Source organism: Hemitrygon akajei, chromosome 5 (genome assembly GCF_048418815.1).
Source record: "Hemitrygon akajei chromosome 5, sHemAka1.3, whole genome shotgun sequence".
Classification (NCBI taxonomy): domain Eukaryota; kingdom Metazoa; phylum Chordata; class Chondrichthyes; order Myliobatiformes; family Dasyatidae; genus Hemitrygon; species Hemitrygon akajei.
Genome location: NC_133128.1, coordinates 8,999,670 through 9,015,743, shown reverse-complemented (window position 1 = coordinate 9,015,743; position 16,074 = coordinate 8,999,670). Strand labels below are relative to the sequence as shown.

Genomic DNA, 16,074 nt, shown 5'->3' with positions numbered 1-16,074 from the left:
GTACCTCACATGGGTTTGGGAGTTCCTGTTGGAGTAAAGTGCATTTTGTCATTGGTATAGTCGTGCAGACGAGATGTGCTGCCAGTGGAGAAAGTGGCCCATTCACGAGAACGTGCTGAGAATGGAGGACCCATGCCAGTACCAAGAATCGGTAAAGTGCATTGATGAGGTAAAAGAAGCAAATATCCTGGCAATGGAATTAGAATTGGTTTATTGTCTCATGTGCCAAAATACCTGAAAGCTTGTCTTGCATACTGTTCATACAGAGGAAATCATTACACAGTGCATTGAGGTGTGGTGGTTGTCCATTGTATCCAACGATGACAAGAAACCTTAAATGGTTATATGGTTATATGTGCTGTTATATGGTTGTATGTGGAACTAGGTGAGAGTAAGCGTTCGGCACGGACTAGAAGGGCCGAGATGGCCTGTTTCCGTGCTGTAACTGTTATATGGTTAAAGTGGAAATGTCATTTCACTGGGGCAGTTCTGCTCTCTTGACCTCGGAAGTCCAAGTCCAGTGGTACTAGTAAGTGTCGCAAACTGGGGACGTTCCTGGTTGCAGTGGATGACCATGACATCTTCTGAGCCTTGTCCTGCCCTTCGCTCTCCACGGAGTGTTGCAGTTCCACCTTCCTGGCTGCTGGATCTCACTGTAGATTTCATCCTCCCAGCCCACTAGAGCTGACTTTGCATGCTAGGACAGGCATTGAGGTGCCACAAGGTGAAACAATAAGAATTCAAAATAAGTAGATTCTGCAGATGCTGGAAACCTAGAGCAACACACACAAAATGCTGGAGGAACTCAGGCAGCATCTATGGAGAGGAATAAATTATTGATGTTTCGGGCTGAAATCCTTCATTAAAATAAGTGTGAAACTGCTACAAAGTACAGTACAGGTAAACAATTAGATACAAGATTATAATAGGGCAGATTGTGAGGTCAAGAATCCAACTTTTTTTACTAGGGAACTGTTCAATAGTCTTTTAACTGTAGGATTGAAGCTGTCATTGAGCCTGATGATACGTGCTTTCAGGATTTTGTATCTTCTGCCCTTGCAAAGAATCTGATAATCAGGTATAAAATCCTCAAGATCTGGGTTTCCCAACCTTTTTTACTCAATGGATCAATACCATTAAGCAAGGGTTCTGTGGAGCCCAGGTTAGCAACCCCTGATCTGGGTGTTGCTGTACTTGGCACAGGCACGTCCACTTCCTAAGCTTGTAGTGGAGTCACTCGAATTGAGTATGATGTTCTCACAAGGGGTTATTCCTTAATGGAGAATGCCGGTATATGACTTTGTTTAATGTGGGGAGGCAGCCACCACATGGAATCAGAGTCCAGTGGTATGGAATGCAAGATGACTGGGGACCCCTCACTGCTGTTGTGATGTGTTAACATCTAACAGCTCAATCGTTGAGATCTTGGTTAGATTGTTCTTTGTGTGGAACCTCCCCCTTGACCTTACTGCCATGGGCGACCCTACCAGGAGCTGAATTTCAGACGGCATCACTCTCGTGATCTCAGTCCCTCACAAGCCTCTCCACCACGACAAAGTGAAGATCATCAGAGAAGGTTTCCTGCGACTACACTATAGCCAATCACCAGTGATGTTCAACTCTTCAACGGTACGATAACTGGTGCACAATGGCAGACCGGTCAAATCTGATCTACCTGGGTGGAAATTTGGTTCAATTTTTACAATCTCAGCTGACAAGATCGCACAAAAACATGATTACAGTAAGAACAGGTTTTAATAACAGAATGTTGGTAATAGAAGGACTTAGTTAAAAACTGCAGTAGGTCTTGATTACAGAATGAAATGATTATCCACAGTTTACATATTTGTGATCTTCTGCTGCTGTAACCCATCCACTTCAAGGTTCGACATGTTGTGAATTCAGAGATGCTGATCAGCATGCCATTGTATTAACTGTTAGCTTGAACCTGTCTGACCTCTGTCATTCTAGACACTGTTTGCGTGAAAATCCTAGATTAGTGGTTTCTGAGATACTCAAACCACACTGTCTGGCACCAACATGGTCAAAGTCACTAACGCCATATTTCTTCCTCATTGTGATGTTGGGTCTGAGCAACAACTGAACCGCTTGACCAAGCCTGCATGCTTTCATGCATTGAGTTGCTGCCACATGACTGGCTGATTAGATATTTGCATTAACGAGCAGGTGTACAGGTTTTTATTAAATTATGGCCACTGAGTGCATTTGATTGATTTTGGAGTAGGTTAAAGGGTTGGCAAAACACTGTCTGGCAAAATATCTGTACCGTGCTCTACCATTCTATGTACTAATTTGCTTAACAGTATTACCACACTTTAGCATTAGCTTCACAATCAGGGTATGGTAGTGTAGTGGTTAGCGTCACTATTTACAATGCCAGCAACTGGAAGATCAGGATTCTGCTGTCTAAGGGATGTTCTCTTCATGAATGCATGTATTTCCTCAGCGCGCTCTGATTTCCTCCCACATTCCAAAGACATAAGGGTCAAGATTAGTGAGTTGTGAGCGTGCTATGTTGGCCAGAGAAGCTTGACGACACTTGAGGGCTGCCTCCTTCACATCCTCGTACTGTGTCGGTTGTTGATGCAAACAACGCTTTTCATTCTATGTTTCAATGTACATGTGACATATAAAGCTGATCTTTGAATGGGTCTGAGCTGCTTTGGCAAATCATGACAAGGATAATATTGAGGGGTCAAATATGAAGTACAACCCATTCCACACCACTGGACTCTGTGCTGTTGTACCGAGCTGATTATGTTGTGTCTGTTCCTGAGCTGATTATGACAGTGTCACCACTGGACTCTGTGCTGTTGTACCGAGCAAATGGGTCTGTTCCTGAGCTGCTTTTTACAGGATCACCACAATGGGCGCACAATAGTATTCATGTTAAGTTAAAACATTAATGAAGTTACTAAAATTTGGATGAAGCCTTAAGACACAAGCAAGATTTGGCCATTTGGTCCATCAAGATTGCTCTGTCATTCCATCTTGGCTGATTTATTTTCCCTCTCAACCCATTCTCCTGCCTTTTCCCCATAACCTTTGATACTCCTACTAATCAAGAACCTATCAACCTCCACTTTAAAAATACTCGATGACTTGGACTCCACAACAACCTGGGGCAATGAATTCCACAGATTCGCCACCCTCTGAACACTTTATTCTGCATTCTCTTATTGCTTTCTTCAACGCACTGTTGATGTGAAATGGGCTCTATGGATGGCATGCAAATTTATTTCTTCTGTACATTAGTACGTCTGACAATAATGAAACAATTTACCAATTTAAAGATGATGCTAAGTGAGAGGAAATTTCTGCTCATTTAACAGCAGATGTCAATCAAGGAGCCAACTATTATAAGAGCCCAATCCTAAACCAACAAATAATCCTACAGAAAATGCCAAATACCCTCCAAAATCCATAGATTCCACAAATCCGAAGCAAGAGCAGAATAGCAAGCAGCAGTTAAATTAGTGTGTTTATTAAAATGGTGAACGTAATTACAGTTCGGTCCCAGGTAGTTGATGTTATTTATTACACAAAGTTCAAAGTGAATTTATTATCAAATACATGTATGTCAGCATACAAACCTTGAGATTCATTTTATTGCAGGCATACTCAGTTAATCCAAGAAACATAATAGAATTAATGAAAGACCACATACAACAGGGCAGACAACAACCAGTGTACAAAAGACAACAAACTGCAAATAGAAATGAGAGAAATAATATGAATAAAAAATTACCAATAAACATTGAGAACATGAGATTAAGAGTCCTTGAAAGCAAATCCATAGGTTCTGGGAGCAATTTAGTGATGGGGCAAGTGAAGTTATCCGCTCTGGTTTAAGAGCCTGATGGTTTGGGGGTAATAATTGTTCCTGAACCTGGTAGGGTGAATCCTGAGGCTTCTGGATCATCTTCTTGATAGCAGCGAGAAGAGAGCATGGCCTGGGTGGTGGGGGTCTTGGATAATGGACACTGCCTTCCTGCGACAGTGCTCTGTGTAGACTTGCTCAATGGTGGATTTTACCAGGGGTCACTGCTACGTTCCATGTCTCTCCTGTGGCTCCCTGTTACCATGTTAACACATTCCACACCTCTATCGACCAGTTATTATTCATCACTATTCTCTCTGCTATAACACTCTTTTACTCACAAGCCTTGTGTTCAGTTGTCTTTCCCATTTGTTTCATGCAGAAGGACAAAGCAGTGGAGGTTGACGGAGAGCTGGCCATGGTCCTGAAAACCTCTCGCTTTGCCTCCCACTTTGATATTCAAATCAATGAGGAAGAAAAGGAACCTTTAAAAGATGGATACCAGCAGGTGAGTAGGAATATCGTGGTCCAGTACCTTTGTGTCTACCACCTGCTCTAAAGAGGGGGAATGGTTCAAGAAAGTAAAACCACCCACTGTTGTGAAATTTGAATGCTATCAAACATCACAATGCTGTGATCAACACACAAAATGCTGGAGGAACTCAGCAGGTTGGGTAGCATGTATGGGGGTGGAGAATAAACTGTTGACACTTTGGGCCAAGACCCTTCATCAGGACTAGAAGGGATGGGGGAAGAAACCAGAATAAAATGGTGGTGGGGGGGAGCTAGAAGGTGGTAGGTTAGCAACGCACACAAAATGGTGGAGGAACTCAGCAGGCCAGGCGGCATCTTTGGAAGCAAATAAACCATTGATGTTTTAGGTTGAGAAACTTCATCAGAACTGGAAACAAAGGGGAAAGAAGCCAGAATAAGAAGTTGGGAGGAAGGAAAGGAGAACAAACTGACAGGAGATATCTGTGACCAAGTGAAGGGGAATGTGAGTGGGTGGGAGAGAGAGTTGAAGTGAGAAGCTGGGAGATGATAGGTGGAAGAGAAAATGAGCTGAAGAAGGAGGAATCTAATTGGAGAGGACAGTGGACTCTGGAAGAAAAGGAAGGAGGAGGGGAATCAGAGGGAGATAACGGGCAGCTGAGGAAAAGAGAAGGGGTGGAGGGGGACTGGAAATGGAAAAAGAAAGAAGAGGGGAGAAATTACTGAAAGTTTTCAATGAAATCCACCCCCCCCCCGGTACCATTCTCCTAAACGCCATCAAGTACAGTTTCAGAGCCATCACATGTTAACCCTTTCCTTCCTGGGATTCCTCTGCCTCTCTGGTTTTAATTAAGTTCATGGCTGATCTTTTACCCAGTATTGGGGGATGATTGGAAAAAAGTATGGGGGGATGTCAGAAGAAGTTTATTTTTGTTACACAGAAGAGTGTTGGGTGCCTGAAAGGCACTGGAAGGAGTGGCAGTAGAGGTAGATACGTTAGGTTCATTTGAGAGACTTAGATATGCATAAGGATGACAGAGAAATGGAGGGCTATGTAGGAAGGAAGGTTTAGATTGATCTTGGAGTAGGTTGTAAGCTGGACACAACATTATGTGTTGAAGGCCCTGTACTGCGCTGTAATGCTCTATGTACCTCGTTTCTGCACTAATCTCACATTCCATAATACCAAGCATTGATCTCTGATTCCTTTAGTATCTTACAATCTATTGACCTTAATCCATCTAATAGCTTTGTCCATTCATAATCACTTTTTGGTGAGATATAGTTTCTCTCCGCTGTTTATTGAAAATACTTTGCTACTCACTGTATCATAGCAGAGCAAGCTTTCAACGATCTAAGAAAACAAAAGGGAAATCAGGGGCAAAAGGTCACCCAAGTTGTAACAGAGGTCTAGAGCTTGTTACAGGCATGAACAAATCCATAGGACCATTAGACATAGGAGCAGAATTAGGCCATTTGGCCCATCGAGTTGGCCCTGCCATTCTATCATGGCTGATTTATTATCCCCCTCAGCCTCATTCTCCTGCCTTCTCTCCATAATCTTTAATGCCCGTCCTAATCAAGAACCCATCAATCTCCGCTCTAAATACATATAGTTGTCTACAGCCATCTGTGGCAATGAATTCCACGGATTCACTACCCTCTAGCTAAAGAAGTTACTTCTCAATTCTGTTCTAAAGGGACATCCTTCTAGTCATAGGCTGTGCTTTCTGGTCCTAGACTCCCCCATTATAGGAAACATCCTCTCCACATTTACTATATCTAGGCCTTTCAATATTTGGTTGGTGTCAGTGCAATTCTCCCCCATTCTTCTAAACTACAGTGAGTACAGGCCCAGAGCCATCAAATATTCCTCATACATTAATCCTTTCATTCCTGGGATCATTCCTATGAACCTCTTCTGGATCCTCACTAGGAAGCTGAAAGTAAAGGAACCGTTAGGAGACAGTGATCATAACATAGAATTCACGCTGTAATTTGAAAGGGAGAAGCTAAGATCAGATGTATTAGTATTACAGTGGAGTAAAGGGAATTAGAGAGGCTTGCGAGAGGAGCTGGTCAAAGTTGATTGGAAGGGGACACTAGCAGGGATGACAGTCAAACAGCAATGGATAGAGTTTCTGGGAGCAATTCAGAAGACACAGAATAGATGCATCCCAAAGATAAAGTAGTATTCTAAAGGGAGAATGACACAACCATGGCTGACAAGAGAAGTCAAAGACAGTATAAAAGGAAAAGAGAGAGTATATAATGTATGTTATAAGATTGAGAAGCTTTTAACAGCCAATAGAAGGCATCTAACAAAGCTATAAGGAGAGAAAAGATGAAATATGAAGGTATGCTAGCTAATAATATAAATGAGATGCCAAAAGTTTATATGTTCCTTCCCGCGTGTGCATGGGTTTTCTCTGGGTGCTCCAGTTACCCCCTACAGTCCAAAGATGTACTGGCTAGTAGGTTACTTGGTCATTGTCAATTGTCCTGTGATTAGGCTAGTATTAAAAGGGTGGGTTGCTAGGTGGTGGACCAGAAGGACCTGTTCCTCACTGTACATCTAAATAAATAAATATTAAAAATTTTCATTGAAACCGAGACCTGGTGCTTACCCATGCTAGAAAACTTTTCTCTCTCTGTTTCCAGTACTGCCACCTGAATCCCTTCCTTCTGGCTGACAAACTGGGATCATCCATTCAGAAATGCTCCAAAGCACAAAAGGGTTCCCTGTGTGGAAATCAGGAGGAAGAAAGAAAGGGAAGTACAGTGGTGGAAGGTTAAAGATTTTGGTTTCACCTGGTTTGAGGGGCCATGTCATTCCCACAAACCACTTTCATTAATTTTGAATAAAGCACTGTTGGAAAAAAAAAGCCCTTGCCTTATTTCCTTAAAGTGTCTGTCAACATTATCTTTCGTTCAATAGTACTGGAATGGCAGGTGAAATTACTCAAGAACAAAGTTCTAGAATCTGTAATTTGAACCAAGGGACACAATTTAGCAGAATTGGTTTATATATGTTGCATAGCTGGGGTCAGAGGAAAATGCAGGAGCCTTAGGTTCCATGCTGCAAGGATTGATCGGTGAGGCTGTAGGCTCGTTTTGGGAGACTTTGAGGTTCATGGTGCATTTATTTCTGGATTCTGGTTACTCTTTTGTTTCATTGCTTTTGGGCGGTTTGATTGGGGTGATCGATACGGACTGGTGTGTTTCAGTGAAGAATGGCTCTGTTTGCTGCCTGCAGTGGACTAGCAGCGCACTGTTGAACTGAACTAAATGAATGCTACTGGGACTCCCGGGTTTATGTTTGATATTCTATTTGCTGTTTGCGCAATTTGTTGTTCTCCCCCCCGCTTGTTGTGTGTTTGATATTTTCTTAAATGGGTTCCATGGTGTTTCTTTGTTTTGTCGCTGTCTGTGGGAGGACAAATCTCAGTTGTATTCTGTAGACATACCTTGAACCTTTGAATGTACCAAGGTACAGTGAAATCTTGTCTTGCATACGGTCCATACAGATTAATTTATTGAAGAGAAAACAATAATAGAATGCAGAATAAGGTGTTACAATAAGAGATAAAGTGCAGTACAGGTAAGCAAAGTGCAAGGCCATGAAAAGGTCAAGAGTCCATCTAATCATACTGGGGGACCATTTAATAATCTTATAACAGCAGGACAGAAGGTGGTATGTGCTTTCAAGCATCTGCATCTTCTGCCTAAAGGGAGGAGGGAGAAGAGCGAATGCCTTGGGTGGTTGCGATTTTGGATTATGTTGTCTGCCTTACAGAGGCAGCAAGAAGTGTAAACAAAGTCCATGGAGGGGAGACTAGTTTCAGGCTACAGGACCACACAGGGCAAGTGTAAGTGCACATTTGTCATTCAAATTGGCAGGACAGTTTGGAAAGTGATTAAAAATGTATAAAACATCCTATAACATAGAGAAAAATTACAGGAGGAAGGAAGTCAATGAGAAATTTTAGAGAACATTGATTTTGACTGCATCACAGATATTACATTCAGTCCTAGACACTGCACTTTGGAAAGGATTTGAAGGCCATAGGATATAAAAGGTAATCTAATTTTATAGAAAGTAAGGGATGAGAAATATCTTTTACACAGTGAGACTTATTTTTCTATATTTGTCTTTCTATTCTCCTAAATAGCCAAGAACTCACAGTGGCCATCCATTTTAATTCCACTTCCCATTCTCACACTGGTTTGTCTGTCCACAACCAGACGCAAACTGGAGGAGCAAGAGTTTATATTTCATTCTGGCAGACTCCAACCTGAGGGCATCAACTTTGATTTCTCTAAGTTCAAAGTACCGGTACATTTATTATCAACGGATGTATACTTTATACAACGTTGAGATTTGTCTCCTTACAGGTAGCCACAAAACAAAGAAACCCAATAGAACCCATTAAAACGAAAGACCAACCACCCAATATGCAGAGAGTAAAAGAACAAATCGTGCAATTAATTAAAGTAAGCAAACAGCATTCAGAACTTAAGTTCACAAAAGTGAATCACAGACACAAAGCCTGGGATCACTGCAGATTCACTTATGGTAACCACTCCCCTCTGCTTCTGACCCCCTTCCCCAATCTATGTTTTCCCTTTTTCTTGTAGACCGTTACCCCTTCACCTTTCCCTTTCCCTTCCTCACCCTTATGGCCTGTCCTTCAGTATCAACTTCCTCTCTCTGGTTTTACATTGTCTTCCCCCTCTCACCTGGATTCACGTATCACCTGCCGTGGAGTGTAGAGGAGAGAAGGGTTAGGATGATTTTAGAATAAGTTAAAGGGCTGCCTCAACATTTTGGGTCAAAGGCATGTATTATACTGTATTGTTCTACACACAATGGCCACTTTATTAGGTACACCTGCACACCTCATTAATTGAAATATCAAATCAGCCATCATGTGGCAGTAACTCAATGCATAAAAGCATGCAGACATGGTCAAAAGGTTTGGTGGTTGTTTAGATCAAACATCCGAATGGGGAAGGGATCTTATTGTCTGCATAAACTGCACTTCCTCTGTAACACGAAGTGATTTTGAATGTTGGTGCCAGCCAGGTGGTTTGACTATCTAAGAAACTGCTGATCCTGGGGTTTTCATGCACAACGGTCTCTAGAGTTTGGGTGCAAAAAAACAAAAAAAAACTTCCAGTGAGCAGCAGTTCTGTGAGTTAAACTGCCTTGCTAATGAGAGAGGTTAGAGGCTAATGGCTGGACTGGTTCAAGCTGACAGGAAAGCGACAGTAACTCATATAACCCCACGTTACACCAGTGGGGTGCAGAAGCACATCTCTGAATGGAACATGTCGAACAATGAAGCAGATGGGCTACAGCAGCAGAAGACTACAGTGGGTAAAGTGGCCACTACGTCTTTTCACATCTCTGCACACTCAAGATGCTGTGCCGGACCCTGATGCACCCTCTCAAGATACTTTCAACAGCATATCTGTACAAGTTTGTTACAGTGATGAGCCTCCGTAACCTTCTAAGAAAATAATGACAGTATGGTATCTTCCTTATGATTGTTCTTCTTTCCACTACCAGTCTATTCCTCTCTCAGCACCTCCCTAGTCCGCCCTTCATTCCTCAGCTCACTCCATCCCTCACTCCCAACCTCTAATTACACTTACCCATCCTCCTCCCCTCCAGTCCACACCACAGCCACTTTTCTTTCCATCACCTCACTATCTTCCAACCTCCATCCCTCAGTTCCCCCCTCCTTCCCAACACCTACTCATCAAGTGACTCTGCATCCTTTCAACTCCTCCCCCCCCTCCCATTCCGGTCCAATCTCCTTCAGCCCCCACCCTTCAGCAAATCCCCTCTCCTATTTGTCCCTCCCGCTTCACCTACCATATTTCTCAATTCCCGCAGTCCCCAGCCAACACCTTATCCAAGGCCTCCCTTGCTTAATGTCATTCCTTACCTCATCCCCCAGTTCCAGCATCTCCCTGTTTGAATGCTCCATATTCCCACCTGGGCATAATATTTTTCTCAGGGGAGGGGTGCCTAAAACCAGAGAACATTGGTTTTAATTAAGAGGGGAAAAGACTTAGAACACGGAATATAGGATAGTACGTCACAATATTGGACCTTTGACTCACAATCATGTGCTGTTCTATATAAACCTACTCCACAATTAATCCAACCCTTCCTTCCTACACAGCCCCATAGCCTTCCATTTTTCTTACATCTTTGTGCCTATCTAAAGAGTCTCTTAAATGTTCTCATGTATCTGCCTCTACTACCACCCTTGGCAACACTTTCTACGCAGCTACCACTCTCTATGTAAATAACCTACCCCTGACATCCGCCCTCCAATCACATTAAAGTTATGCCCCAAGTATTAGCTATTTCTGCCTTGGGTAAAAGTCTCTGGCTGTCCATTTGACCTACGTCTCAATGAGATTCTCCCCTTCATTCTTCTAAACTCTAGTGAGTACAGGCCCAAAGCCATCAACACTCCTCGTACATTAACCCTTACATTCCTGGGATCACTCTCATGCACAACCTCTGGACCCTCTCCAATGCCTGCAGACCATTTCTTAGATAAGGGGCCCAAAACTGTACTCCAATACTCCCAAGTGCGGTTTGACAAATGTCTTATAAAGCCTCAGCATAACATCCTTGCTTTTATATTCTAGTCCTCTTGAAATGAATGCTAACATTGCATTTCCTTTCCTTACTACCGACTCCACTTACAAGTTAAACTTAAGGGAATCCTGCACAAGGACACCAAAGTCCCTCTGCACCTGTTTTCTGAATTTTCTCCCATTTAGAAAATAGCCTATACCTTTATTCCTACAAAATGCAAGACCATATATTTCTGTACATTGTATTCCATCTGGCACTTTGTTGCCCATTCTCCGAATTTATCTATGTCCTTCTGCAGACTCCCTGCCTGTTCTGCCTATCTTTGTATCGTTTGCAAACTTGACCACAAAGTCAACAACTCTGTCATATAAATTGTTGACATATTTGTTGAAAAGAAGGGGACCCAACACATACCCCTACAGAACTCTAGTCACCAGCCGCCAATTTCAGCTGAGTGGCAACAAAGACTATGTGTGGCCGTTCAGCTTAGAGGGAATAGTGATTCCTATCCCCAAACCATCCTTCATCCCTCAGCCACTTCCTATCATTTATTAGCTCTTATCTCCTCCCTTCCTCTGCCATGCAGCCCCTCTGTCATGCCTCAACCCCTTCCTCCCTTCCAGTCTTCTCCTAAGGCCTTTTCCCTCCCCTTGGGCACAATAGTAGCGTAGCTGTTAGATCGGGGAGTCCAAATTCAGAGTTCAGTTCTGACATCACCATGTCCTCCCTTGGAATGTGTGAATTTTCTCCGGGTGCTCTGGTTTCCTCCCACAGTCCAAAGGCGTACCGGTTAGCAGGTTAATTGGTTATTTTAAATTGTCTAGGCTAGGTTTAAATTGGAGGATTGCTGGGCGGCGTAGCTCGAAAGGCTGATTCCGCACTGCATCTCAGTAGATAAATATCATGTCCTCTCCCTCAATGTCCTCCTCCTTCACTACCTTCTTAACTTCCCCACCCTCATTTCTCTCATTCCCTTCCCGCGTCCTAATTCCCTTCCACTCACCACAAATCCCCCATTTTGCCTTCCCTCCCTTAATTCCCTCCTCCTTCACTACCTCCTATTCCCTCGCCAACCTCTTCACAGCAGTTTCCTCATTTCCTTCCCTTACAGCTCCCTCCCCTCCATTACCTCTCCAGCACCCCCCCCCCCCCCCGTTTCCCTCCCCTACTTCCTATCCGCCAGCACCTCCCTCATTTCCTCTCACCCTCACTTCCCATTCCCAAACACCCTCACCTTCATCTCCGGCCCCTCCCCGCGTCCCGCCCCATTCCAGCCCCTCCCTCCGGCCCTCCCCCTCCCTCCGCTCCGCTCCGCTCGCTTCGGCCATGACGGTGGAACAAAATGTTCTGCAGCAACACTCGCAGAAGGTAAAGCCCCGCCGTCGCCCCGCTATCCGCCAACCCGTTCCCTGCTGTCCCGTACGTCTGTCCAGCAGAGACAGACCGCCCGCCGGGGCCGTTGCTCCCGCAACCGCGGGCGAGGGCGGGGCCCGGGCTCTTGTTTACCTCGCTGGCCCGACAACGCCAGTCCGAGGCCTCGGGCCCAGCGCGGATCTCCCTCCGCGCCGGAGAGAGGGTGGGAGAGGAGGAGGAAGCAGGCGAGGGGAAGAGAGAGGGAGGAGAAATGAGGAGTGGAGGGCGGAAAGGTGAGATGGGAAGAGAGAAGGATTGGGGAAGCGGGAGGGAGGTAGGGAGTTAAGATGGTAAGAGGGAGGGAGGGGAGAGGATGGGATAGAGGAAGATAGAGGGGAGAGGATGGATAGGGGAAGATAGGGAGGGGGAGAGGATGGGATAGGGGAAGATAGCGAGAGGGGAGAGGATAGGATAGGGGAGATAGAGGGGAGGGAGGGGAAGTTGGACGGGGAGGGGGGAGAAGGTGGAATAGGAGGGGAGGGAGGGGAGAGGGTGGGATCGGAGGGGAAGAATGAGGGGGAGGTTGTGGAGGGTGTGAGGAAAAGAGGTGGAAATGGGGAGTGAGGGGGAAATGGAAGAGGGGAGGGGAAGAGAAGGGAGAGGAGAATAGAGGGGGAAGAGAAAGGGACTGAAGGGAGAGAGAAGATGAGAAAAAGGGAAAAGATGGGAGGGAAAGAGTAGGAAGGAGGAAGTGAAGGGGAAGAAGGGAGCATGGGGAAGGGAGAGGAGAGAGCAGATGAGCGAGGGAGGGGATTGGAGAGAAGATGAGGGGTGTGAGAGTTGCTGGGGAATTGGTAAAGGGGAAAGTGGGAAGTGCTGGAGAAAAGGACTGATTAGGATGCTTTTTCCTAAAGCTCCCTCTGCCTTTTTGTCTGGTGTGTCTCAGTACCAAATTCCTTCTTGAAGGCCTTGTACTTGGGGTAGAATTTGTCATATTACATTTGTTTTCTCCAAATCATTCAGAACTTTTAGAACCATAGAACATTACAGCACAGAAACAGGCCTTTTGGCCTTTCTTGGCTGTGCCGAACCATTTTTCTGCCTAGTCCCACTGACCTGCACCAGGCCCATATCCCTCCACACCCCTCTCATCCATGTACCTGTCCAAGTTTTTCTTAAATGTTAAAGTGAGTCTGCATTTACCACTTCATCTGGCAGCTCATTCCAAACTTCCACCACTCCCTGTGTGAAGAAGCCCCCCCAATGTTCCCTTTAAACTTTCCCCCCTTCACCCTTAACCCATGTCCTCTTTTTTTTTCTCCCCTAGCCTCAGAGGAAAAAGCCTGCTTGCGTTCACTCTATCTATACGCATCATAATTTTATATACATCTATTAAGTCTCCCCTCATTTTTCTACTCTCCAGGAAATAAAGTCCTAACCTACTCAACCTTTCTCTGTAACTCAGTTTCTCAAGTCCCGGCAACATCCTTGTAATTCCATAGTAAGAATGATTTAGAAATTACCTGGAAAAATCTGAGGTCTGATGCAGTTGCGTTTAATGCTGTGTAATAGTTTACTTCTTGTCTAGAGCTGCCATCTTCTAGATAGGACATGAAGTTCAGGTTCTGCCTGCCTCTTGTGGGCATGCAAAATTGTGTCTGTTTCAGAGTCACAGGATATCAGAATTAGGTTTATTATCACTGTGTGTGCCTTGAAATTTGTTGTTTTGCAGCAGCAATACATAAAATATGCAATAAATTACAATTAAATATGTATATTATATATACCATCATAATGTATCACGTTGTATGATATGGGTGATTATGGTCTTTCCATGACCATGATTGTTCTTTGCAAATTTTTCTTCAGAAGTGGTTTGCCATTTCCTCTTTCTGGACAGTGTCTCTACAAGACAGATGACCCCAGCCATTATCAATACTTTTCAGACATTGTCTGCCTGGTGTCAGTGATCGCTATTATATATTATTATAAATTATATAGAGTTCAAGAAAAGTGAAAGAGTGAGGTAGTGTTCAGGGACTGTTCAGAAATCTGATGGTGGAAGGGAAGAAACTGTTCCTGAAACCATGAATGTTTGTGTTCAGGTACCTCCTCTCTTATGGTAGAATGAGAAGAGGGTATGTCCTGGGTGATGAGGGGGAGGTCCTAAGTGAGGCATTGCCTTTTGAAGATGTCACCGATGGTGGGAAGGTGCATTGTGGAGCTGGCTGAGTTTTAACCGTCTGCGGGAGAATGCGCTGTCCCCAGAGTTGTTCTCTCAAACTTAATAAGACCAAAACAGATTATTTACTTTTTTCTGTGGGATTTTGCTATGTGCAAATGAGGTGCCCTATTTTAACACACACAAAATGCTGGTGGAACTCAGCAAGTCAGGCAGCATCCATGAAGAGGAATGAATAGTTGATGTTTTGGGCTGAGACCCTTCAGGACTGGAAAGGAAAGAGGGGTAGAAACCAGAATAAGAAGGTGGGGGGGGGGATGGGAAGGCGTACAAGCTAGAAGATGATGGGTGAGGGGGGAATAGGTGAATAGGGAATTTGCTATTTGTGACAGTGATTGCACAAAATATTGTCTTGGCTGAGACCCACACTAGACATCCTTAGGCTGTTGTGTAACAGGTTGTAGCTATATCTTTACTGCATATTATCACATTTTGTGTAGAATTATCTATTTTCCACTCACTGTTATATAATAGGCTTTATGGCGTATTTCTCTGTTGTTGTGATGTTGGCCTAGATTTGAAGAGTGTCAGGGAAATTCAGATTTTAAGATGCTTTTATAAGCTTGTGATTATTCGTAACAGATTTTGCCAGCCTTCCTGGAACCCGTCTTGAGTTTTGAGAATCGGCATTTGCTGGCTTGGCCCAAAATTAATTGCTTTCTTTTCAAGTTGCGCTTGAACCAACCTATTTCAAAAGGCATTTCAGTCACCCACAGAAAGAATGACAGCATCAGTGTGGTAGATTTCCTTCTCGGAATAAAATTAGTAACATCATAACACATAGAAGCAGAATTAGGCTATTTGACTGATCCAGTCTGCTTCACCATTACATCATAGCTGATCCATCTTTCCTCCGAGCCCCATCACCTGCCTTCTCCCTGTATCCCTTCATGCCCTGACTAATTAAGAATATATCAACCTCTGCCTTAAATATACATTAAGACTTGGCATCCATAGCTGCCTGTTGCAAAGAATTCCAAAGATTCACCACTCTCTGGCTAAAGAAATTCATCCTAATCTCTGTTCTAAAAGGATGCTCCTCTGTTCTGAGACTGTGTCCTCTTGTCTTAGACTCTCTCACCATAGGAAACATCTACTCTGTCAAGGCCTTTCACCATTCGATAGGTTTCAATGAGGCTACCCCTCATTCCTCTGAATTCTAGTGAATACAGGCCCTGAGCCATAATACACTCTTCATATGACAAGCTATTCAGTCCTGAAATTATTTGCTTCTACTTCCTCAAAACTATCTGTCCCTCCACTTATCTTCATATCATCTGCAAACTGCAGCAAAGCCCTTAATTCCATCATCCAAATCACTGACATTAATGTAAAAAGAATCAGTGGAACCCCTGTGGAACACCACTGATCACTGGCAGTTAACCAGAAAAAGCTGCCTTTATTCCCACTCTGCCTCCTGTCAATCAGCCACTGCTTTATCAATGTTAGAATCTTTCTTGTAATACCGTGGGCTTGCAGCTTGTATGCACCTGCACATTGTCAAAGGCCTTCTGAAAATCCAAC

The 16,074-nt window shown here is 44.0% G+C and overlaps 2 protein-coding genes across 5 annotated transcripts in view; both read left to right on the top strand.

The window, feature by feature from the left end:
- Window positions 1–7,218, top strand: part of LOC140727477 (arsenite methyltransferase) — a 34,548-nt gene extending 27,330 nt beyond the window's left edge. The window contains exons 9-10 of the mRNA XM_073044806.1: window positions 4,224–4,349; window positions 6,995–7,218. Coding sequence (XP_072900907.1) covers window positions 4,224–4,349; window positions 6,995–7,129 — 261 coding nt within the window. The 3' untranslated portion in view covers window positions 7,130–7,218. The remainder of the gene's footprint in view (window positions 1–4,223; window positions 4,350–6,994) is intronic.
- A 4,996-nt stretch (window positions 7,219–12,214) lies between these two features.
- Window positions 12,215–16,074, top strand: part of usp25 (ubiquitin specific peptidase 25) — a 221,857-nt gene continuing 217,997 nt past the window's right edge. For all 4 annotated transcript variants that reach the window (XR_012098867.1, XM_073044804.1, XM_073044803.1 and 1 more), the window contains exon 1: window positions 12,215–12,323. Coding sequence is in view for 3 of the 4 variants with exons in the window: in XM_073044804.1 (XP_072900905.1) it covers window positions 12,282–12,323 (42 nt within the window). In the remaining variant the exon portion in view is untranslated. The remainder of the gene's footprint in view (window positions 12,324–16,074) is intronic.